This window comes from Pongo pygmaeus, chromosome 10 (assembly GCF_028885625.2).
Source record: "Pongo pygmaeus isolate AG05252 chromosome 10, NHGRI_mPonPyg2-v2.0_pri, whole genome shotgun sequence".
In the NCBI taxonomy this organism is placed as follows: domain Eukaryota; kingdom Metazoa; phylum Chordata; class Mammalia; order Primates; family Hominidae; genus Pongo; species Pongo pygmaeus.
In genome coordinates this window covers 23,263,453-23,288,203 of record NC_072383.2, presented here as the reverse complement: position 1 = coordinate 23,288,203, position 24,751 = coordinate 23,263,453, and the positions used below count along the sequence as shown (strand labels likewise).

Genomic DNA, 24,751 nt, shown 5'->3' with positions numbered 1-24,751 from the left:
GGGCAAGAAATTAAATTGTGTGTGTGGGTGAAGCATAATTGTGTGTGGGAGTCCAGGAGGATACATGGGTGAGGGTATATAGAAAGAAAAGGGGTGGAGTGCAATTAGATGTGTGAGTTGATGTTCTTATGGTCAAAAACTTGAGATTTTCATTAAGAAGGGCAAACATATGTTTTGACATCATGACTGATAGCAGGTGGCATGTAGTGACAGCCTTTCAGACCACTCTGAAGGCTTGCAAAGCAAACTCTGTGCTTTTCCAATGTGTGGTTTGAGATCTGCAGCTAACACTGCTGTTGATTCTTCTTGATTGTGGCACTTGGTGCCACAATTCTAAATACTGAGTGGCTGGATAATTTTTCTAGCTTTAAAACATAATTACATGACAAGGAAGACCTGCTCCCCCTTCCTGTCAAAGAGAAAAGAGTTTGGCGGGGATTACTAGGGCAAATAAACACACGAACAAGAACAACAAAACCTTCTTGCCACCAACCACCAAAACACCAATTTTTCTTTATATTGCCAAGTGTGAAAGTAAGCATCACTCTTTTAGCTGAAAGGGTATCACATAAACATACATGTGTAACAAAATCAACAAAACTTAGTTATGGTAGCCTCTTTATTTTAAATTTCTAAAACAATATGTTTTCATAAATAATTTTGGCATCCTCCCAACATAGAAAAGCAACAAAGCAACAAATGTAGGCTGCAGATAAAAGAGGAACTAGGGAGTGGCAGAAGGGAGCCAGGAGAAGAATGATCACAAGCGTAGGTGAAAAATTACTCAGGGCATCTCAGAAACTTACATTGAAGCAGTGAAGTATGGTAAGAGTGATCATAATAATCTGATATATCCTATATTAAACTTAAAACATGGAGACTCCTGTTGTCATCTTCAAAAGCTAGAGAACATTTCGAATATTTGTTCGTTGCTTAGATAATTGTTGAAATTAAACATATTTAACTGGCCAGTAGTCTGCTTAAATTGATTCAATCTAGCACTCAATTCTCATAAATCCCAGAGCCTCAGAGCCTCCTCATATCTGTTCAGGCCTTAGGTCAGTTCTGACAGAACTCCACTATTGATAGATTCCTGGTGAGCTGGTTGCTTCAGGGATTCTGAAGTTTTTAGATTCAAAAAGAATCCGAAAAGGATTCAAGAAATCTATATTTAAGGTTAGTTATTTTTTATAACGTGGATGTAAGGACATTGCAGCCTGCCTGCAATCTCTTGTTCTGCCCTTTAGTGGTTTTAAAGAACTTCTTTTTAATTCTTAGGTTTTGATTTCACATCAATGCATGATGCTGATTTTTAAAATTGTAGACATGCCTCAAAGGCAGCCTCTCACAAAGGATCTTGTAACTTAATTTGTAATCAGAAGTGCTCTTAATAAAATGTTGTGCATTCCTGTGAAAATTACTGTTGCATCCAATTTCTACACTAAGTGGCTTACATTTTCTTTTTCTCCATGCACTTCCTACTTTTTGCCCTGCCTCCCAGACCAGCTCAGACTCTGCAACAATGAGTGATTTATGGTGGTTAACTCATGTGCTTCTAGAGGTCACACAATTATCATTCAAGACATCTAGTAATGTCTGTGGGTTGGAAGATGAGTAGGTGTAAAGTCTCCTTGTGCCAGTGGTAGAGGTCAGTGCTGGCTCTGCTGTTCGGGGTTGGGGGTGGAGTCCCAGCTCGCCAGCTCTTTGTTGCTTTGTGTGGATTGCACAAGGAGAGGAGGAAGAGGTGGGATTTGGGCTTTGGAAATGACTCTGGTAAATGACGCTTTGTTGACTTAATTATAAAAAGCATTCTAAGATGCTCCAGTACTATTTACATAAGGCACAACAAACAGGGTTTAAATTCTTCAGATTTGAATAGCATTTTTCCATAAGTCATATTGTCACCTAGGAATATGTTTGCAGCTGGCACTTAACAAGTCTTTTCACTCTCATGCATGCTATAAAACATCAAAGATCCTAATTTTTGTTTGTCTTTTTTTCACCTTCCTAATATTATCTAATAGACCAGAAATCTCAACTACTTTCTTATACTTAAAGCTATGGATCTCAGCTTAAATGTTAATTCCTCAGAGAAATTTTTCCTAAGCTTATAGCACTCTGCATTTTGCTGTCATGTTTGTTAAATTCTGTTTTTCTATTTAGCATGTAAGCTGCATGAGCAGGGTACATGTCTATTTTGTCCACCATCACATTTTCAGCATCCATAACAGCTCCTGGCCCATACTAGGTGCTCAATGAAAAGTTGATGAATGAACAGGGAAGTTAGGTATTAGGGCTATTTGAGAAGAGGCACGAGTGAGGCAGACTGTGGAAAATGAGGATAAGGGGTATCTCAGAAGCAACACACTGGATGACCTTACTGATCGGTTCATATTTAGAGTGATGGGGCTCACACTTGTTCTTCAAATTTGGAGATTAATTTATATATTCATTACAATATAAGGAAATGCCATTTTAGGTCCAGAAACTGCTGAGAATGGATTAGATGCTCCAGGACAATTTTGTGATTAAATAACTAATTATGGAACAATTTGTTGATCATCTCATCTGTACTTAGTCCAGATATGAGGTGTTGAAAAAAAAGATAGGATACTTGCAATGATTTCTACAAAAATATGTTATTAAAACTCATGGCTTGATAGAAGTTGTATTAATAAATATACCCTTGGCTGGGCACGGTGGCTCACACCTGTAATCCCAGCACTTTGGGAGGCCGAGGCAGGCAGATCACCCGAGGTCTGGCCAACATGGTGAAACCCCGTCTCTACTAAAAATACAAAAAAAAAGACCCAAGCATGGTGGCGGGCACCTGTAATCCCAGCTACTCGGGAGGCTGAAGCAGGAGAATTGCTTGAACCCAGGAGGCTGAGGTTGCAGTGAGCCAAGATTGCACCACTGCACTCCAGCCTGGGTGACAGAACGAGACTCTGTCTCAAAACAAACAAATACACCCTCAAAGGACCAGTGACAAAAAATATTGATTTGTTCAAAATCTATATAAATTAGCTTGGGTAACATGGTGAAACCTCGTGTCTACAAAAAAAAAACCAAAAAACAGAAAACAAAAATTAGCCAGGCATGGTGGTACATGCCTGTAGCCCCAGCTATTCTGGTGGCTGAGGCAGGAGGATTGCTTGAGCCCAGGAGGTTGAAGCTGCTGTGAGCCGTGATTGGACCACTGAACTCCAGCCTGGGGGACAGAGTGAAACTTTGTCTCCAAAAAAAAAAAAACAAAAAAAACAACAACTATATAAATCTTTGAAATTGAAAATATCTCACACAAATATAGACTAAATATTACAGTGGTCTAGCAAAAGACTAACTTTCCCCTAAGGAATGCAATTTTGTTAGTACATAATAATGAATTAATATAATATATTTATATGGGACTTCAGAGGTTACTGATAATGGTAAATGCCTCACCTTATTTTAACCCTCATAATAGTCCTGGAAGATGGAACAGATGGTTTTTTATTATGCCTTGTTTCCAGTGAGGCACTGAGGGGTTGAAGGGCCTGACAAATCTCAATCCAGATGATTAATATAATATAGTCACTAATAAGATGGCCATTAACAGATGGAACAGTTACAGATAAAAAACTCTGGACAAATATCCATAGGATGGTTAGTGGCTGAGCAAGAATAGAAAATCTGTGAGGCTGGGCGCAGTGGCTCATGCCTTATCTCAACACTTTAAGAAGGCTGAGGCGTGCAGACTGCTTGAACCTGAGTTCGAGACCAGCCTGGGCAGCATGGTGAAATCTCGTCTCTACAAAAAATACAAAAAATAGCTGTGTGTGGTGGCATGCACCTATAGTTCCAGCTACTTGGGAAGCTGAGGCAGGAGGATTGCTTGGGCCTGGGAGATCAAGGCTGCAGTGAGCTGTGATGGCACCATTGTACTTCAGCATGGGTGACACAGAACTAGACCCTGTCTAAAAAAAGAAAAAAAAAGGAAGAAAAAAGAAAGAAAAGAAAAAAGAAAAAAACCCTTGAGCTCATTACTATAGTTAATCTGTCTATAAATCCTTGCATTTAGAGTAGATTTTTTTAAGGTTAGCAAGAGTGTTATAGTATATTATATTCTCAAATCCAGTAGATTATTTTCTTGCGTAGGTATAAGGAGACACATTTGAAAAGACAGCATGCAATGCCTTAATAAAAATATTCTCTGTTAAAATAATAATATTCATGTGGCAATGGATGACCAAACTTCTTTCTGTATACGTATACTCATAAAGGAAAACATCTTGTTCATACATCATTCTGGAAAACATGGACCATTGCCAAACTGAGAAATTGAGGAGGTATTCTGTGAGTATTAATGAGAGTATTATCTCAATTACTTTAAAAAATCCATAGTATTTTCGGCCGGGCGCGGGGGCTCACGCCTGTAATCCCAGCACTTTGGGAGGCCAAGGCGAGGGGATCACGAGGTCAGGAGATCGAGACAATCCTGGCTAACATGGTGAAACCCCGTCTCTACTAAAAATACAAAAAAATTAGCCGGGCATGGTGGCGGGTGTCTGTAGTCCCAGCTACTCGGGAGGCCGAGGCGGGAGAATGTCATGAACCTGGGAGGCGGAGCTTGCAGTGATCCCAGATCACACCACTGCACTCCAGCCTGGGCGAGAGGGAGACTCCGTCTCAAAAAAAAAGAAAAAAAAATCCATAGTATTTTCTCAATTAAGTTTTTTGTCTGTAAAGCTTTGGTGTGCTGTTATTGTTCATTGACGTGTTATAAGTGCCCAGAGAGTGCACTCAGGCACTCAAGAAATATTTATTGAAATGAAATGAAATTGCCTGTCAATAAAAAGTCAAAATGGCTTTTTTAAAAAACCCCTGGACTTTTGTTTGAGGGCTTTGGGGGGTGGTATTTACTAGTGCATGGATATAATAGCTAAGTTTTCTGTTAATAAAATTATTACTAATTGTTAAGGTAGTGTGATAAATTACTATGTTGCCATGTTCTACAGAAACCATGAAATCTAGGCATTTCATGGCTTGAACAAGCCAGGGAGACTCTGCTAGACGGAGGAAAGAAATGAAAAAGGGAAGGAAGATGAGTGGACTTCCATGCCAGTGGCTTGGTTAGATGCTTGACATCCGCAAACTCATAATTTCATGAACGCCTGTGTGAGGTTAGACCCCTTCCAGGACAGGAAGCAGAATACAGAGGGGTTTGACAGCCCACCTTCCAATTCCATAGTTCCACAGTTTGGAAGTTAGGATGTAATGTTTATATCTAGGACTATGTTGCTGCTTCCAAGATCTGCTTGTTTTGGGGCCGGATTCCTGACAGAAAACCGGAATTGCCAGTCTAATAGGTTCAAGCAAGAACCACTCTTTGACAACAATTAAAGGGATTTTTAGTTGGCTTTTATAGAGCAAACTAAATATTAGTTGAAGATGAGTGAAGCCAGATTTTTCATATAAGCTATATGAAAAGAAATATGCAAATGTGCATGTATAGCTTACTCAGATCAGGTTTTTGTTCTTATCGCTGAACTAAATCTACCTTTTTCAAGGTCACCAGTGACCTTCCTGTTGCTAAGTTCAGTGGCAATTTTCAGCTGTTGTCTTACTTAATCTATCAGTAGCATTTCATGTAATTTTTTTCTTTTCTTCTTGAGACACTATTTTTTTTTTTTAACTTGGACAATTCTTAGACCTCTTCTCTTTTCCATCTGCACTCATTCACCATCCAGTCTCCTGACTTTAAATACCCATGCTGATCACTCTCTATTTTCTATCTCCAGGGAAGACCAACTCCCTGACCTCATAGTCATATATTCACTTGCCTACTTGATATTGCCACCTGGGTATCTAAAGGACATTATGCACTTGACATATTTAAGATTGAACTCCAAACCATTCCCCAGAAACCTGCTCCTCCTGTAATCTTCCATATGTCGGTAAATGGCAAGTCTATCTTTACAGTTGTTCAAGCCAGAACTCTTGGCATCATCGCTGATTTCTCTCTTTTTCTCTTGCCTTGTTTTCATTTTATCAGCAAATCCAGGCAGCTCTTTCTCCAGAATATGTCCAGCAGCTGGCTACTTCTCACTACCCCTAGTGACGGTGATGGGGTAGTGAGAAGCAGCCAGATTCTGGGCATATTCTGGTCCAAGAGTCACCAAAATCTCTTACAAATGACTCCTATCTGTTCTCTCTCTTTCTGCCCATGACATTCTACAGCCTGTTCTCATAGCAGTATAGTGATTGCTCCAAAATATGTCATAATGTCACTCCTTTGCACACCCAACATTGACTTGATTCTCATCTTAGAATAAAAACCTGTCTTTACAATACCCTACAAGGCGCTTCAGAATGTATTTCCCAACCTCCCTAATAGTCTACTCTCTGATATCCTTCCTACTTCTCCCTTCCTCGCTTCTTCATCTCCAGACACAACAGGCTCTTTGCTCCCCCTTTCCCATCCCAGGAATATTTTCTCCTTGGGGTCTCTGCACCAAGGGTTCCCACAGAGATCTGTGAGGCTCACTACCTCATCTCCTGCAGGAATTTGCTCACAAATAGAGTTCCTCCCTGATCACCCTATTAAAATTGCAGTTTCTGGGGCCAGGTGCGGTGGCTCACTCCTGTAATCCCAGCACTTTGGGAGGAAGAGGTAAGCTGATCACCTGAGGTCAGGAGTTTGAGATTAGCCTAGCCAACATGGTGAAACCCCATCTCTACTAAAAAAAAAAAAAAGAAAAAAAATACAAAAAAACCCACACAAAAATTAGCTGGGCATGTTAACGTGTACCTGTAATCCTAGCTACTCAAGAGGCTGAGGCAGGAGAATCGCTTGAATCCTGGAGGTGGGGGTTGCAGTGAGCCGAGATCATGCCACTGTACTCCAGCCTGGGTGACTGAGCAAGACTCTGTCTCAAAAGAAAATAATAATAATAATAGTAATTGCAATTCCTCTCTGAAAGCATCTCCTAATCCTTTCATGGCAATGCTTTCTTTCTTTCCAAAGCTCATGTCACCATCTGACCCACTGCTCATTTTACTCATTTGTCTTTACTTATCATCTGTTTTCCACACTAGAATATAACCTCTGCGGGAACAGGAATTTTTACTTATGCCCTGTCACCAAGGGCAGTGCCTGACGCATAGTAGGCACTTTGTAAATACTTGTGAAATAAACAAACAGCTACTTTGAATGTAAGTATTTAAATCTTCATCTAACAAGTTATAGCTCTAACTGATGTTTTTCTACTGTTGATTCCAAGCCCTCTGTTTCTTGCCCGTCTCTTCTCTCTGGATCTGCTCTGATGTTTGTTGGGCTGGTCTCTGGTGTAGTAATGCGGGAAATTCTTAACTCTCTACCGGCAAATGTTTAGACATTACACTTTAAATACTGTATTTTTATCAACAATATTTCCATAGCTCTGGCTGTTCCTTTGACAACTAGAAATCGAGGGAATAAAATCCTCTTCTTACGCTGCATTAAGTGGCCACCTCAGTTACCAATGAATACAGAAACTCCTGGAATTTTATTTTTGGTTTAACTACTTCCTGCCTATATGAGGCCCTTACAGTATATATTCATATACTTATTGGATTTGTTCTTTTGGAATAACCCATATCATTTGCTTGAGATTCATGTAGGGTGGTTATTTTTGATGCCAGTTGTGTGTATGTAAGGTCTTTCCCTAAAGAACTCCAGCTGCTCTGCGTCGTTTCAGCAAGCAGGAAATTCTGTACCTGGCAGTTCTTGCTGACCCAGCTAGAAGTGGCCGAATGACGCATTTCACTTTCAGGGGCTATTGCTGGGTTTTCATATTCATACTATAAATAGCACTTCAGGGAACACTCAGATACACTGAACATTTTCTTTGCAGTCCAGTTCAGTGTTGGCAGAAAGAAAGTCACATGCTATGTGGTCCTACACAAGTCACTTGCCCCTTAGTGGGTCTTAAGCTCTAGACAGACCCACCCAGAGTGTTCATTTGCTCATAAACACAGCATTACTCTCAGCAAATACTTCTGTGTCGTTGTTTACGCTGCTTTCTGTGCCTGGAGGAATCCTACGTATTCTTTAAAGTTCATCCCAAGTGAGAAAGCTTTCCCTGAATTGGCTCAGCAGAAATGCCTTCTTCCTCCTTGTGGATTGCCCCATAGCATTCGGTGTGCATCTCTTTGGCAGCAACTTCAGCATTATAATAGAGTTTGTTACCTAGGTATATATTTTCACACTCTCATCATCCCTTTCTCTCCTCACATCCCAAATTGTGAACCCTCAGGCCTGTGACTTCTGTCCACATGTATCTCTCCCCAACAGTTAGCAAAGGAAATGTTCAGAAACATTTGTCAAGTGAGTGGCTGATTGTATGAATGAATGAGATTGCAATCACATAGGAGAATGGAGCTCATTTGTTTCCAGCTTAATGGCTTTAAAAATAATCCTGTGTTTACTTTGTATTTTTTTTTTTTAATTTTCCCTAGCAAACACCTTCTACTATGTGCATGGCCAATTGGAGAGGAAAAAAATAAATGTTGTTATATTTAAATACACTTCAGGGAGGCTTTTTTAAAATTTTGCCTTTTAAATTTCAAGGCAACAGACTAGTTTGTTCCTTACAAACTTCTTGGCATCTTTCTTTTCACATGCTCTTTTTTGCTGGACCCAGTCTTCAGTCAAATTCCTCCAAAGGGTCTGCTGTAAACAATGATTTTGTGAGCGGTTGTGTGTTCTTTGCAGTGAAAACCCGCCTTGTTTTCTGTTGCTAGGCAACCCCATTCCAGCTGCCATTGAAGAAATGTGCGGTGGTGGGAAATGGTGGGATTCTGAAGAAGAGTGGCTGTGGCCGTCAAATAGATGAAGCAAATTTTGTCATGCGGTAAGAGAGAGCACCCACAGCGCGGCCTCTGCCTTCTCTCCTTTTCCCCACCCCTCCCATGAGCCCTGGGGCTTTTCAAAACTAGTCACTTGTGATTAATCAGTTGTAGCATGCTCCTTAGCTTCACTTCCAGCTCATAGACAAGTGAGTTTAGGAGATTGGTAAGGGGAGCGAGGGAACATGCCCTGAGAAAGTACAAAGCCGAGAAGGCTCAGGCGGAACAGAGATACCCACTCTGCTGTGAATAAGGGAGCAGGGGAAAGTGGGAAATCTCACATCTCATTTTAGGTTGTACAGTCAGGTGATTCCGGCTTTTAAAATTGTTCTTCTCCTTAAGGGCAACTCTCTATGAATAAATGCTTTAATGGATTCATTTTATTCTGTACCTTATTCTTCTTAGTTTTTGACCAAAGCATGTGTAAGTGGCAAGTGGGATCTGAAGACGGATTAAATCTTTGAGTGAGTGGGAAAACTGGAACAAAGGAGCAGGGGTAAATTTCAAACAAGGAGGATGCTTGGTAAAGGGACTGAGCAGAGTGGTGATGTGCACATCAGTTCCAGGAAAAACAGGAGGCCCCTGTGGGAGCATGAAAAGGAATTGCTGAGACATATTCAGCCAGGGGCAGAGACTGCCAAATTGTAGGGGCAGCAGCCTGCACTGCTGGGTGATTCTGCCCAGACATGCTTACCAGCCAGGTATAGAAGGAGAGACAGCAAGTGATTGGATAAGGACAGGTTTCGGATTATCTGGGTGAGAGGGAAGAAGGACAGAGAGTGACAACTTGGAGGGCTCTGGCTACAGAGGGTGTAAAGTAACACACCTTGAAATCTGGGCTGGGCAGGAAGAGAGCTCTGACATGAGTGAAGGAGAAAGGATGGGGTCAGGTGATGGGGTCATTCAGAGCAGGGGTGAGGTAAGTTGTTGCTCCTGGCTATGAATGAAGGAGACATGGAATAATAAGAAGCTAAAGTCAAAGAATGGCTTTCTGGAGGGCAAGACTTCAGAGCTCAGGGTATCTCGGGGATGAGTGGACATGCTGTAGAAAAAGAAAACATTTGTTATGGAGCAAATAAAGGAACCTTGAGGATAGACTCTGAGGGACCTTTCAGGTGGACCCTCAAGCCTCACTGAGATGGAAATGACTATGAACCAAGTGCCAGAAGACTCTGTGGCCATGAAGGTGAAGACCACAGCAACATCAAGGACAGAAAGCTGAGCGAGATTTTGTATTCCTGTTTATTTTTAAGTATAAACGAGTAATAGTCTAGGAGTGGAAAAAAGGTAGCCAAGAGGATGCTAAGCCACCTCTGAGCCCTGAGCTAAGTGGGAGAGGGAAGAGTAAAAACTTTATTTGAGAGAGTTTCAAGAGAAGCCATGTACTTGTGGGGGCTAAGTTCCCTCTCAGAGTTGGTCTCCTTGAAAGACATTTTTTTTTCTCACTTGGCGAAGCCTGCAGGAGAGTCTAGATCCTTGTATACCCACCTTTCCTTCATGCAGGTACCCTCAGCATAGTTTTTCCTCTGTATTGCAGTTTTTCTTTTCAACATAAACAAACAATAGAAAAATGGAAAAAGTACAAATGTAGTTCTTTTAGTTCCAGTCAATGCAACACCTGCTCATTGAGCACCCATGACATATAGGCCTTGAGCTGGCTCTAGGAATGGTGCGTTGAACAATTCTATAGTGGATTTATATCCTAGAGATGTGTTTGCTACCGTGGGGGAATTCAGACACACGGGAGCTTCTCAAGAGAAGTGGTGTGTGAGCTGAGTCTTCTCTTCGTTTCACCCTAAGCAGAGAAACAACCTTTCCCAAGAGTCCAAGGTGGGAAAGACAGCAAGTGCTGTTGCAGTGTCATGAACAGTGGGGAAAATGACTTGAGATGGAGCTAGAGAGGTATTTAAGGCATTGGAGTGGAGAAAATCACCTAGAGAGCATGAATAGGTGAGAAGAGCAGGGAGCCCTGAGCCACATTCAGGCACCCTCTCCAGTATTTTGGCATTAGGTGAGGCTGAGGAGCCAGCAAAGAACACAGCGAGATAGGAGACAAGTCCTTGCTGTTGTTGACTAGGTCTGTGACCTACAGTGCATTATTTTACCCTTGCTGGGGCCCAGCTTTCTAATTTGTAGGAGGAAGCGGGAGTAGGCAATTCCTCAGGCCCTTCCCATTGTGGCAACTCTTACTCTATCTATGACTGTATGAATACCGTATCACTGTAACACCATTTATGTAGTTTAGTTTAAATTTTCAAATTGCTCTTGAGTATTATTAGTTTTTGTGCTCTTTCCAAAAATTATGTAAGGAAGAAGGAATACATAGTATTCAACTTACAGATTCAAAGAAGTTAAGTGATTTTCAAGTGGCCTTGATACACGTAGAAATGTAAATACACTTCGTGCAGTACAATAAGTGTATTTTTGTATTATTCATGAGTGTGTATGTGTGTGTGTCATCCATTTGTGAAGATGGACGTTTACTAATGTGTAGAAGACTAGGCTTAGGCACCATAGAACGTTATCTATTGTTTCCAGTAGGCCATATTTATCACAAGTAAACAAGAATTTTTTGGCCTTATATGCAATCTGGTGTTGATATATTCAAGTTCAGAATTAATGAGTGCTTCTGATTAGAGTGCCTGGCACAATATTAAGCATAATGTTTCTAAAATATGGGGAGATGAGGGTTGAAAGAATTCAAAGAAGGTAGCACCATAACTAGAACTATGTATGCATATGCCTTTGATTTAATTTCAAGAATAGTGCTGTTTTATGACACATTTTAATTTTTAAAAGCCTTATGTATGGGTTAAATTATAGGAGTAATAAAAGTTGATAAACTATTTTAAAATTATTTGACCATTTGCAGATCTATTAATAAATCATTGCTTAATATGCATTTTGGGGCATGCTTAATATATTGAGATATTATATATTCAAAATTAAACATTTAATGAATAAACGTAGATTAGAAAGCATGTCGTATGTCTGGTCCTAGACTGCAGGGTGTGTAATGGACAGATACAGTGAGAGAGAGCATCCAAAAATAGCGCTGCCTGTACACAGTGATATACCAGATTACAGTTCAAAGTGTCTTCTAGGACTAGGATGTAACAATTTCATAATTTTCTTTGCTTAAATGTTTTCAAACACATCTTCTAGTGCTGAAAATCAATTTCCCATTTCTCAAAGTAAACATTTGCTCTGTAGCCAAAAGCAGTACTTTAAAAAATAATATCGTTGAATTCAATTTATTGGGAAGATTTGCCAGACAAAAGTTAACAGGGATTGCATCCTCAAAAGGAACTGGTTGGCTTGGGGACATGAATGAGGGAACATAATTTTGGTGCCTTTTGAATTATGCTGAAATGTATGTTTTGCATACTCACATATACAAAAAAAAATAAAGTAATTTCATGATTTTTCTACTTTAAGATTTCTTCCTATCAAGCCCATTTCCCACTTACTTCCACATCCCAATTCAAAGAATATTCATTTCTCATTAATTCTCTGATCAGATCTCTTTTAGGATCATGAGCACAGTTGCTAAGACACTTTAGTCATTAATATTTGTTAATTGTGCCAACAGTGATAATGCAAACTTTGAAACATTTTACACCACAATTATGCCTTATTAAAACAATTTGACTGTATGAAATGTGCCTTTTGTGTACATCTTTGTAATTATCAATTTATGAGTTGAGGAACTAAAATTATGGTGTGCTTTTCCTGAGAGAAGAGATACAGGAAAGTGTCACAGATATTTGCACTTAAAGAAAAAGTTTACCCAGAAGAACTTACACCAAAATGTATTGTCATTATTTTCTGGACATACATCAAAATTCATATAAAATGTAACCTTTATGGTTTTAAGCATTACCCTCTGTTCTAGAAGATAATAAATACCTGCAAGTTTTTATTGAGCTATTACTCTGTGGCAGTAGATATGAAAAGACCCAGACACATGAGCCATGGAACACACAGGAAAACAAAGTATTTACTCATGAAAACCAGTTTGTTTAATAATGACAACACATGTTGACAGTACTCTCCAGCAATACTCAGAATTTACAGTTTTAGCATAACATAGCTGATTCTCACATGCTTCCAAGGGCAATTAAGATCAAAGCTTCTTTAAGAGACAAGTATCCAAATTTTAGTCTGTGTTTTATCCTGGAAGTCATCTTCCTCTTTGCAAAGATCAATTAAATCACAAGACCACAATCAGTTACCACAGCCGGATGAGCCCGGCTGTTAATGCATAAACTCACTCCCTCATGAGAATCCTCAGGAAACCACATGGGATATGGGGCAACCACTTGACTGTAGGTACTTCAAGAGTAGGTTCTCTGACTTGGGCTCCACCCCCAAGGCCCCCATAAGGCCCACTGTGTTTGCTTTCAGTGGGCATTCAGCAAAAGCCACTGACTGGTTAACTGACCTGTTGGTAGCTACCAGAAAAACCAGTATCTTATCACCAAAGAACAGATAAAAAGAAGATTCTAAATCAACTGAGACAAGTTTCTGCCTAGGATGCCTTGATGTGGTGACACTCACAGGGTAAATAAGAGACAAAATCAGAGAACTTGAGCTGATCAGCTGAGTGGGTGCCTGGATACCGAGGGTAATTTGTAGGGAAAATTTAGTAGTTGGGGAACTAGCAGAGACTGCAATATTTGTAACATATCTTTACCTACAAGTAAATGATGCTTTGGTTTACTGAAGTAATAAAAAGTTACAGATGCCCTAATGTGGTAGGAATCAAGTTAGACATATGGTTGAAGAGGAGAAATGAGGACTCCGTAATAAAAGAAAGCATAATGGAAACTATAGGCCCATTTGGCGTTTTCATAGATAATAAATATATATTTATTTTTGTATGCTATTTCTGATTTGTGATATATTTGAATATTTACTAAGTGTACACATCAAGATTAGGGAATTTTTATATTACATACCTTTTTTAGTCCTTACAACAATTCAATAAAAGAGGAAAAATCATTATCCTCATTTTGTGTAACGGAGAAACTGAAGTCAGGCAAATGAATTAACTTGCCTAATGTTCCACCGACAGAAAGCCATGGGATTTGAATTTGCAGTGGTCATATTTCCCATTGTAAGCATTTGTAAGATATGGTGGCCAACGAGAGCAACTGGGGCAGGGTGGGGTTTTGGGAGTGGGAGTGGGAGTGGGGTGGCTGTTCCCATCACCAGGGAAACATCATCACCTGTAGTCTTTCCTTGGGCTGAACTGGGATGGTGGGTCACTGCATTTCTTTGGATAATGAACCATTATGCTTTCACCAGTAATCAGCCTATGCATTGGCCACACACACAGAAGTCAGACATGCTGTGATTTAAGTGAATAGTACATGCTGTGATTTAAGTGAATAGTACATGGCCCTGAATGCACTCTTATAATTTTGATTTTGGAAAAAGAAAGAAAAACACAAGAAAATATATTAAGTCCTCCTTGTCTTTTGAGGTTTATGGGTGTGCAGAGGTACTGTAGGTCCCATGTCCTCTAGTGTACCACACTGTCCTGAGCTTTAATTCATCTACGAATGTCTGTCCTACCCTCTCAAAAATATTTTGAATGGAATAAATACCTCCTAGTTACTGTCTCTTTCTTTTTGTAGATAATTTGCCCCTTTGGCTGACATTATCTTTCTTCCTAAACAGGAGTAGTTTTTATGACAGCATTTGGAAGATGCTGATAGTTAATTATTCATCTAATGTCTATTAAAAGGGAGAGGTGGTTAAAAAAAAAAAAAAAAAAAAAAACAGTTACTGGCCGGGCGTGGTGGCTCACGCCTGTAATCCCAGTACTTTGGGAGGCCAAGGCGGGCGGATCACGAGGTCAGGAGATCGAGACCATCCTGGATAACATGGTGAAACTCTGTCTCTACTAAAAATACAAAAAAAATTAGCCAGGCGTGGTGACAGGTGCCTGTAGTCCCAGCTACTCGGGAGGCTGAGGCAAGAGAATGGCGTGAACCTGGCAGGTGGAGCTTGCAGTGAGTGGAGATCGCACCACTGTACTCCAGCCTGGGCGACAGAGCGAGACTCCGTCTCAAAAAAAAAAAAAAAAAAAAAAAAAAAAACAGTTACTTGTGAATTGAGCTAGAATTAATAAAATTTCTATTTGTATTATTCTAACTGATTATTTAAAACTATGCAAATTGTTCCAAAATGTTTGTTCTTGTTTCTCTAGATGCAATCTCCCTCCTTTGTCAAGTGAGTACACTAAGGATGTTGGATCCAAAAGTCAGTTAGTGACAGCTAATCCCAGCATAATTCGGCAAAGGTAAGAGTTTATGACTTTTGTTTGTGACGAACGAAGATGAAGTCTTCTCAAGTACTTAGCATCTCAAAGGCAGCGAGCATAATTCAGTTTGGGAAATCAAGAGGAAAACCATCTAGACAGGCAGGAAGGATGAAGAAGGGAATTGTGAATAAAGAAAGCAGGATTATGGGAATCCAAACAATATTTTATGCCTCCTCTGGGATTCTGTTTCTTGCCTTTAGAGATGATAGAAATAACAAGAAGATCAATTGTTTTGCTCAAAGAACAGCACAATATTCTGTTTATTCATTACTGCTCCTTTTCAATTTGTTGGCTTCAGTCCCAATTTATTGATTGGCAACTGTAAACTGAATTAATATCAAGAATAAAAACAAAGCAATGGCCAATCCATTACATTGCTTTGGCCAATCCATGCATGCATTAAAATAGCAATATTGTCAGAATGTACAAGAATATATGGTTATAGTATACTGTATTACATTACATTATATTATATTCAATCATATTTGGGAGAGCAGATGTAAAATTCTTGTTCTAGTATCAATTCCAGAAATCTTGAAATTGCCTGGAATCTTGGAAGCTGCTGTGGGAGCTTCGGGGGCAGGGGAGGGGGTCAGTCTCTAATTGATGAAGTGCATCAGCGAGCTATCAGCTGTTTCTCCAAGGACTGTTCATTGTAGAGAAGGAGTCCATCTCCAAGGAAAGAGGAATCAAGCATTGCTTTAGGTCCTCCTGTGTCCCTAGCAATTAGGAGTGAAATATCCAGATGTTCTGGGCCCACGCGCTTGTCATCTAAGTCCCGTCCAAGTGAACAGCATGTGTGCTCACTTATTCACAATGTGTCACTACTTGCTTTGGTTCATAAGTATTCCCATAAAATAGATATCTAGAAATGCAATCAGCTTTTAATTTTGGGAGATATTGTTAAATTACCCTCCCCAAATATACCATTTATCTTCAATAATGGATAAGACTGCTTGTTACCCATATGGAAAACAATACTATTTGTGGAAAAAAAGGACACATTATATTTTACTTAATTTGCATTTTTCTGAATATAAGAAGAGCTGAGTGGGTATTGACTATTTGTATTTTTTCTTCTGCTCCTTTGTATTTTTTTCTACTTTCGACTGCTTTAAAAAATATTTTTCAATAGAAAAATCAATAGATTTATAGGAACTCTATATTATGGATATTAAGTCTTTGTATCAAATATTTTATTCTGGCCTGTCACATATATTTTAATTTATATTCTATTGCAATTTAAAATTTTTTATGCGATGATACTAGTTAGTATTTTCCTTTATGGCTTCTTTTATAAAAACAATCTTTCTTTGGATGATCTTTCTTACTCTGATGCTCCTCCCTTCCATGAAAAAAATATCCTGAATGTTTCTAATGCATTTATAGTTTATATTTAGAAATGTAATCCATGTAAATGTATTTATTTTTAATCTTATAAGAGTAATTTTATTGTTTTTCAACACAAATATATGTTCATTGTAAGAAATCAAACAGAAAAGTACAAAGAAGAAATAAGAGAACACAAGAAACTTTTTCATTAAAACAATTTATTTTTAAATACCTATAGATTCACAGAAAATTGCAAAAAACAATTTACAAGAAGGTAAATTGTTCCCCCAGTTCCCCCCAAAGGTGACATCTTTGACTATTATTTTGATTTAGGAATAAAATAACTTTTAAGAAGGAACACATGTTCCTCTGGAGGGAAATGAAACATTCAATATATTGTATCGAGGACCAGAAGATTCTGTTGTTCTACCTGAATATGTGGAGTTGGTGTAAGATTTAAAAAGGAATGTGAAAAAGAATGTTCAGAGCAAGATTTAGAACAAGCTGAGGGAGAGAGGGAGGGAAGGAAATGAGGGAGGGAGGGAAAGAGACGAGGGAGGGAGGGAAGGAGACGAGGGAGGGAGGGAAGGAGACGAGGGAGGGAGGGAAGGAGATGAGGGAGGGAGGGAAGGAGATGAGGGAGGGAGGGAGAGGGAGAGATTGTTTTGGGGGAAAATATAAATACAAATGGAGGAAGGACAGAGTCAAAAATTAAATTTTGAAGAGGAAAGTAGAACTGTTGGTTAAGACTTAAGCTCACTATTAAGAAAACACTCATGGACAAGCAAGAATCATTATTACTAACATTGGCAAGCATTTAGTTCACATTGCTGTGTGCCAGGTTCTGTGCCCTTTATAGGCAGTTCCTCACTTCATCCTTGAAACAATCCTAATAGACAGAAACTATTTTAATTTATGCATTTGACAGAAGAAGAAACCTGTGATGTGGTGAATCTAGGAACCTGCTCATGCACACAGCTGCTAATAATCGCCTCGGACTTCATCCAGGCCTCTCTTATTCCAAAGCCCATGCTCTCAAACAGTGACCATCTCTGAGAGAAAAAAACCCAAACTGCTTTTTCCTCTGTTCTCACACTACAACACAGAAGACTGTGACAAAGAACCAGGGTTGGGGGGTCTGGCTCATTCCAGTGACCAGCCCCCACCCTGAAGCTGCATAGGGCCTCAATCAACTCATTAACACGCAAAAAGATAGCACTGTGGAGTTTCTAAAGATTTTAGGCGTTGTATACTACAAAATGAGATCAACGATCTCAAATATCTATTTCATAATATTACACCATCACACCCTCTGATCTTTTTCCAAAATCCATGTGTGGCACAAGGAGACAATAGAGTTTTCCCAGAATAATCAACATAGAAAACTTCTGCCACCAAATGTATTTGTGTTTTTCCCCCACACAGCAAGCAAGCAATCAGTTTTGCAGCAGACACCAGCGGGGTATCTCCAATTCAATTCCCACACTATCTACAGATAGTGTCAGATCCCACAGATTGAGGTTCAGTCCCACAAGACTACCCCCCACCCCCACCAGTCACAAGTCTAGGCCTCTGGAACTTCTGACTGACTGGCTTCAAGTTGGGGTTCCCCCAATTCTCTTTTTGGGTTTGATTAATTTGCTAGGGCAGCTCACAGAACTCAAGGAAACACGTTTACTGGTTTATTATGTTACAAAGGATTCAGATGAAGGAGTGCGTAGGATGAGGGATGGGGGAAGGGACATGGAGCTTCCATGCCCTTCCTGGGCACACCATCCCCCAGAAACCTCCACTTTCTTATCTGGAAGCTCTCCAAGCCCTGCCCTTTTGGGTTTTTATGGAGGCTTCATTAGCAGGCATGATTGATGAAACCATTAACCACTGGTGATCAACTTAACCTGTAACCCTTTTCTCCTCCCCAGAGGTCAGGGAGGGGGGCTGAAGTCCTAACCCTATAATCCTGCCTTGATTCTTTCCAGTGACCAGCCCCCCACTCTGAAGCTGCATAGGGCTGCCAGCCGTCAGTCAACTCATTAAGATACAAAAAGTTATCACTGTGGAGTTGCTAAAGATTTTAGGAGTTACAAGGTCAAAGATCAAATATATATTTCACAACTTTACACCATCACACCCTCTGATCTTTCTCCATGATTCATGTGTTGCACAAGGAGACAGTAGCGTTTTCACAGGTTATAAATAATTTTTTAAAGTGAATGAAAGTTTCTTCATTTTAAAAAATGTATTCAGTGTAACAAGGTTTCTGTTCAAATCAATATGCTTACACCAATTCCATTTTGTGACATAAGAAAAAATTGCATTTACAATAGCATCAAATAATATGATACACTTAATTAAGAAAGCAAGTCCTCTTTGGAAAAAATATGAAATTTTATTGAGAGACACTTTAGACAACCTGATTAGATGTACTGATAATACCATGTGCATGATTGAAGGACTCAGTATTTAAAGGCACCAGGTCTACCCAAATCTATCTACAGATTCATTGAAATTCCAATAGAAATCCTAATGATGCATGCATGTGTAAGTGTGTGTTAAACTTAAAAAGTTATGTAGAAATACGAAAAGCCGAGAATAGCAAAGAAGCTCTTGAAGAAAAAATGATTGGCAGAGCTGCTCTATAAGATGTTAAGACTCATTGTTCAATTCCCACATATGAGTGAGAACATGCGGTGTTTGGTTTTTTGTCCTTGCGATAGTTTGCTGAGAATGATGGTTGCCAGCTTCATCCATATCCCTACAAAGTATTAAAAAGCTATTATAATTAAGGCAATGTGGCTCTGGTGCAGGGATAAACCAACTGAGCAGTGAAACAGAATAGGATACTCCCAAATATTTCCACATAGATATAAACCAGTATATATGACAGATTTCATATTTATATCATTGATATAAATATGAAGAGCCGAGAATAGCAAAGAAGTATAAACTTTTCAAAATGATGTTGGGATAATTAGATTACACATGGGAAAAAAATACATTAAATTAAACCTCTACCTCACAACTTATACCAAAAATGATTTTCAGGTGGTTAAGACCTAAAAATAAAGCTGCTAGGCCCGGTGGCTCATGCCTGTAATCTCAGCACTTTGGGAGGCCAAGGCTGGTGGACTGGCTGAGGAGTTGAGACCAGTCTGGGCAACATGGAAAAGCCTCATCTCTACCAAAAAATACAAAAGTTAGCCGGGTATGGTGGCACGCGGCTGTAGTTCCAGCTACTTGGGAGGCTGAGGCAGGAGAATTGCCTGAGTCCAGGAGGTGGAGGCTGCAGTAAGCCATGTTTGTGCCACTGAACCGAAGTCTGTCGAGTGAGACTCTGTCTCTAAAATAATAATAATAATAATTTAAAATAAAAAATAAAACCAACTAACAATATGGCTAGGGACAAAGATGTAGCAAGTAAAACTATAAGGAACAATAAGTAGTCACTTCTCAGGGTAGGAAGAGTATTGGGTTCAGGTGTGGAATAATGGGACCTCTGGATTGCTAGAAGTGTTCTTTTTCTTGGCCAGGCTGGTGTAACATGGATATACACTTCATAATGATTACTTAGGCTGCACATATATGTTAGATGCACTCTTCAGTAGATATACTTTACTAAAAACATAAGAAAAAAGTATGCTAAGTGATGGAGGACTATACAACTTGTAGTTAATTTTAAAGTTTCTCAGTTTGCTTTTTTGACAAAATTGAGTTCCAGAGATGTATACTAGAGTGTAAGTTCTATATAAAAGGGATCTCAGTGTCTTGAACATAACAATTGATAAAAAAATTTCTTTTTTTTTGAGACAGTTTCACTCTTGTTGCCCGGGCTGGAGTACAGTGGTGCGATCTTGACTCACTGCAACCTCTGCCTCCTGGTTCAAGAGATTCTCTTGCTTCAGCCTCCCAAGTTGCTGGGATTACAGGCATGTGCCACCACACCCAGCTAATTTTGTATTTTTTGTAGAGACGGGGTTTCACCATGTTGGCCAGGCTGGTCTTGAACTCCTGACCTCAGGTGATCCACCTGCCTCATCCTCCCAAAGTGCTGGCATTCCAGGCGTGAGCCACTGCACCCGGCCAATACAAATATTTGAATAGAAATATAGTTAAAGCCTTATCAGCACCACTGTCAGTGTTGTGAAGCTCTGTGCTCAAATTGGAATACAATGTTTTAAGCCATCAATTATCAACTTTTCATTTTATAGAAGGGATCAAACAGGTAGCAAGTGCTGGAAACTTTTGGTTAAATACAGCTGAGACTGCATTCATAGCATCTTGTTCACGTGGCTAGCAGTATATGCAAACAGGGTGGTACACAAAGTGCAAACACTTGTATATAGGGATTAAAATATAGATGATGCTATACTACCATGACACAGTAAAATGGAAGAAATAATACTGAAGTGAGAAAGGCAGTATGTATTTCTATATTAGAAGATTATCCTATTTATATTAGATATTTTATTCATATCTCGCAGTCTTCTCTCAAAGCTGTGCAAATCCAAGACATCAGTAGTTATCTTGTACTTTCATGTGATGAAAAATTAAACTCGTTGGGCAAAGATGTGCAGTGGAAATGCCAATTTTCATAGCTGTCTCCAAAACCTTGATTCTCCTAAAAATATTCTATCAGAAGTTATAAGCATTAAGAGTTTTCACTATAGAATTCTGTTAGAAAATATCAGTAACAAGATAAAACAGGTTTTAGAAAAATTAATACACATATGTGAGAGGCACTCATAATTATAGTGACAAAAAGAAAGTTAGAGAAGATAATACTTATTGCTCTATCTAAAAGAAATTCTCAGTAAGAAGGAGCTTTGCTACAGTAAGAAGGAGCTTTGCTACAGCCTTTATTAGGATATCTTGTTTGGAGTGCATTCTTCTTGACAGTATCCAGAACAAAAAGATTAGTTAGGGTGCCTGAGACGTAAGATTAGAAAGGGCTTTGCAGTCACATTCATCCTCTGATTGAATTTTTATGGGCGAAGAGAGGAGAGGTGGTTTTAATCTGGCAGCTGGATGTTTAAACTCCTTACTATTATCCTTTTTCTTCCTTTGCTGGCCTTTGCAGGTGGAAGGCAGAGGATTCATACATATCATTACCCTTCATCAATGCACCATCTGTGGCCCTTGTTCTTAAAATGTTTTTGTTCAAATACTCTTTATCTTATTTGTATGAATTTAAGGCATATAGTGCCATTTTGTTACGTGGCTATATCGTGTAGTGGTGAAGTTAGTGTTCAAATATCCTTTAAAATATTTTTTAAATCCATGATTCCCTTGATTATTTTTAATTAACCTAATTTTTGTGGCATAGGTTAAATCGTTGCCAAGTATGGACTTTTCAGGGCATTATATACATATGCTTTAAATATATATTGTCAGAATTTCAGAAGTGCAGATCTAGTTCTTCCGATGTTACATTTCCTCATGGCAAAATCAGTCTCTTTGTCAAATTAATTTATTAAGTTAACTTTTTGTCAGAAAAGATGGACTACTTTAATTCAAATAAGTGTTACAGTATAACCCAATATAATTATTGGGTTTAATTATATTGAGTTTAATATAAACCCACTTCTCAGGTTTAATTATTCAACATACACAGTATGGGGAACTGTCAAGAGTTTGTCGCCTGGATAAAATAAGGCACAGCTCCCTTCTATTTCTTCTAAATACATTTTTGCTTTTGTTCAGGGGATATTCTCTCAGAAGCTGTGTATTTTGGAAATGTTTCTTTGTTTGGTGGCCTAATGGCTTTTATCCTTTGGGGCAAGGCATCATTATAATATTTGGGATAATAGGAGGCATGACTTTCTTTTATGAAATAGAAAAAGAAAAATTATGGAAATAGAATTTGGAAAAGAGAGTTCTTTAGACTGTCAGATTGGTCTTGAGCAAATATATTGTAGAAAAGTATACATATGGAGTTTGAAGGTCTGGAAATTTATGGGGAGGAGGAGGAATAAAATGAGAGCCAACAAATATTTCTTGAAATCTACTCTGGGACATGACATACAAAGTTGAATGAGATGGCCTCAAACCCTGAAGTTGCTCACAGAAGCAGACATGTCCATGGTTGTAGTGTCCATGGAAGGGATTTTATAAATTTGAGGGAATTCTTCTGTATTAGTCCATTCGTCCATTCCCACATTGCTTGCAGTGAGCAGAGATCGCGCCATTGCACTCCAGCCTGAGTGATAGAGTGAGACTCCGCCTCAAAAAAAAAAAAAAAAAAAAAGAAATGTCGGAGACTGGGTAATTCTTAAAGAAAAGAGGTTTAATTGGCTCATGGTTCTGCGGACTTTACAGGAAGCATGATATTGGCATCTGCTCAGCAACTGGGGAGGCCTCGGTATACTGACAATCATGGCAGAAGGCAAAGGGGGAGCAGGCATGTCACATGGCCGGAGCAGGAGCAAGAGAGAGCGAGCGAGCTGCCACACTTTTAAACAGCCAGGTCTCATGATAAGTCACTTACTATTGCAAGGACAGCACCAAGGGGATGGTACTAAGCCATTGATGAGAAATCGTCGCCACAATCCAATCACCTCGCATTAGGCCCCACCTCCAACCATTGGGGTTTACAATTCAATATGAGATTTGGGCGTGGACACAGATACAAAACATATCACCTTCTGAAATTATACAAAATGTTCTCTACAGAAAATAATAAAAACTTGGCTGGGCGTGGTGGCATGTTCTTGTAGTCTCAGCTACTCAGGAGGCTGAGGTGAGAGGATTGCTTGAGCCCAGAAGGTTGCGTTAGGGTTAGGGTTAGGTTTAGGGTTAAGGTTAGCCATGATTGCACTCTTGCCTGGGCAACAGAGCAAGACCCTGTCTCAAAAAAAAAAAAAAGAGTTGGCATGAACTAGGAAACAGAAAGGTATTTAGAACTAATGTAGTACAAATCATGGTGGAGTTAAACTTTTAAAATTTGTAAATGCATAACTTTTAATTCAATAAGGGGACTTGATATGAGACCTCAATATTTATTTTGAGGTATAACCTGAGGAATATCTTCCCATACAAGTAGAAGAGATTTTATCCAATGGTTAGTGCCTCTAAGTTTAATAAAGGGAATTGAGAATGTAGAGATAATCGCAGGGGGAACAATTGTTTATGTTATTAATGTGCTTCTTAAATAATAACTTGAGCTTTGAGGAAAATAACTTGGGCCCAAGATTACAGCAATTTATCTTTAAAATTGTGTACAACTCAATGTACACATACCGTACATGCATGTTTCAAACTGTGTTCCTAAAACTTCCATATCTCTTTTGCTGTCTGACTTCTTTTTTTTTTTTTTCCTCCAAACTCAGAGCAGCTTATCAGTGTTTGTATCAAGGCTTCAAAGTCATTGATAGCTATTTATTCTAACATCTTGTTCTGAAATAAGGGAATTAGAAGGCAGATGATAAAACTGAAACTAGAGATAGCAAGTAGGAGATAGAAAAGAAAAGCCCCTAAAAATATGAATATGTGGAGTTGGTGTCTGAGAGGCAATGTTACATAGCAGTGAAGAACACAAGTTTTGATTAGAATGGATTTGTTTTCAAATTATAGTGCTAGTGCTAGTAAGTGTTTCTGCCTACTAGCTATGTAACCTTAGTTACTTAATGTACCATATGTCAATTGAGTATAAAAATTGTTTACCTTGGGGACTGTTGAGAGATATAAATGAGATAATGTAACTGCATCTAGTAGAAGCTATTCTGACTGATATCCAAATTAGCTACTCAAGAGGACTCTCCTGTTGCAATACATTTTGTTCTTGGATAAAACATATTATTTAATACATTATTGTACTCATCAGATTTAGAGAAATCTCCAAGAATATCTGCATGCCCACCTTCCCCACAAAAAAACAAAAACAGAAAATGAGGAAACAAAAACCAGACCAAATGGTGTGAATTATAAAAGTCAGGTACTAAAACTTAGAAAAGAGACCAATCTCTGGACTCACCATGTTAATGGGTGTCCCATATTAAGTCCTGAGAAGGAGCCTATTGTGGTTCCAGGTCAGTAGCAGCCGCTGGCTTCCAACAGAAGCAAACAAATTTCTTCTAGAAGAAAGCTCATAGAATTCTCATATACTATGTTCAAACAAATGATAGCTCATAAGCAAACACTCAAAATGCATACAAGCCATCAATAATGTAAATTCTCAGAGACAAAAATCAAACAAAAAGTAACAGATGAATTTAATGCCTGAGA

General features: G+C 39.0%; 1 protein-coding gene across 2 annotated transcripts in view; it reads left to right on the top strand.

The window, feature by feature from the left end:
• The window catches only part of ST8SIA1 (ST8 alpha-N-acetyl-neuraminide alpha-2,8-sialyltransferase 1), a 139,291-nt gene that overhangs the window by 71,008 nt on the left and 43,532 nt on the right, over positions 1 to 24,751 (top strand). The window contains exons 3-4 of one of the 2 annotated variants that reach the window (XM_054445464.2): positions 8,764 to 8,873; positions 15,086 to 15,178. In XM_054445464.2, the coding sequence (XP_054301439.1) occupies positions 8,764 to 8,873; positions 15,086 to 15,178 (203 nt within the window). The remainder of the gene's footprint in view (positions 1 to 8,763; positions 8,874 to 15,085; positions 15,179 to 24,751) is intronic. The other variant, XM_063672505.1, reaches the window with a different exon arrangement.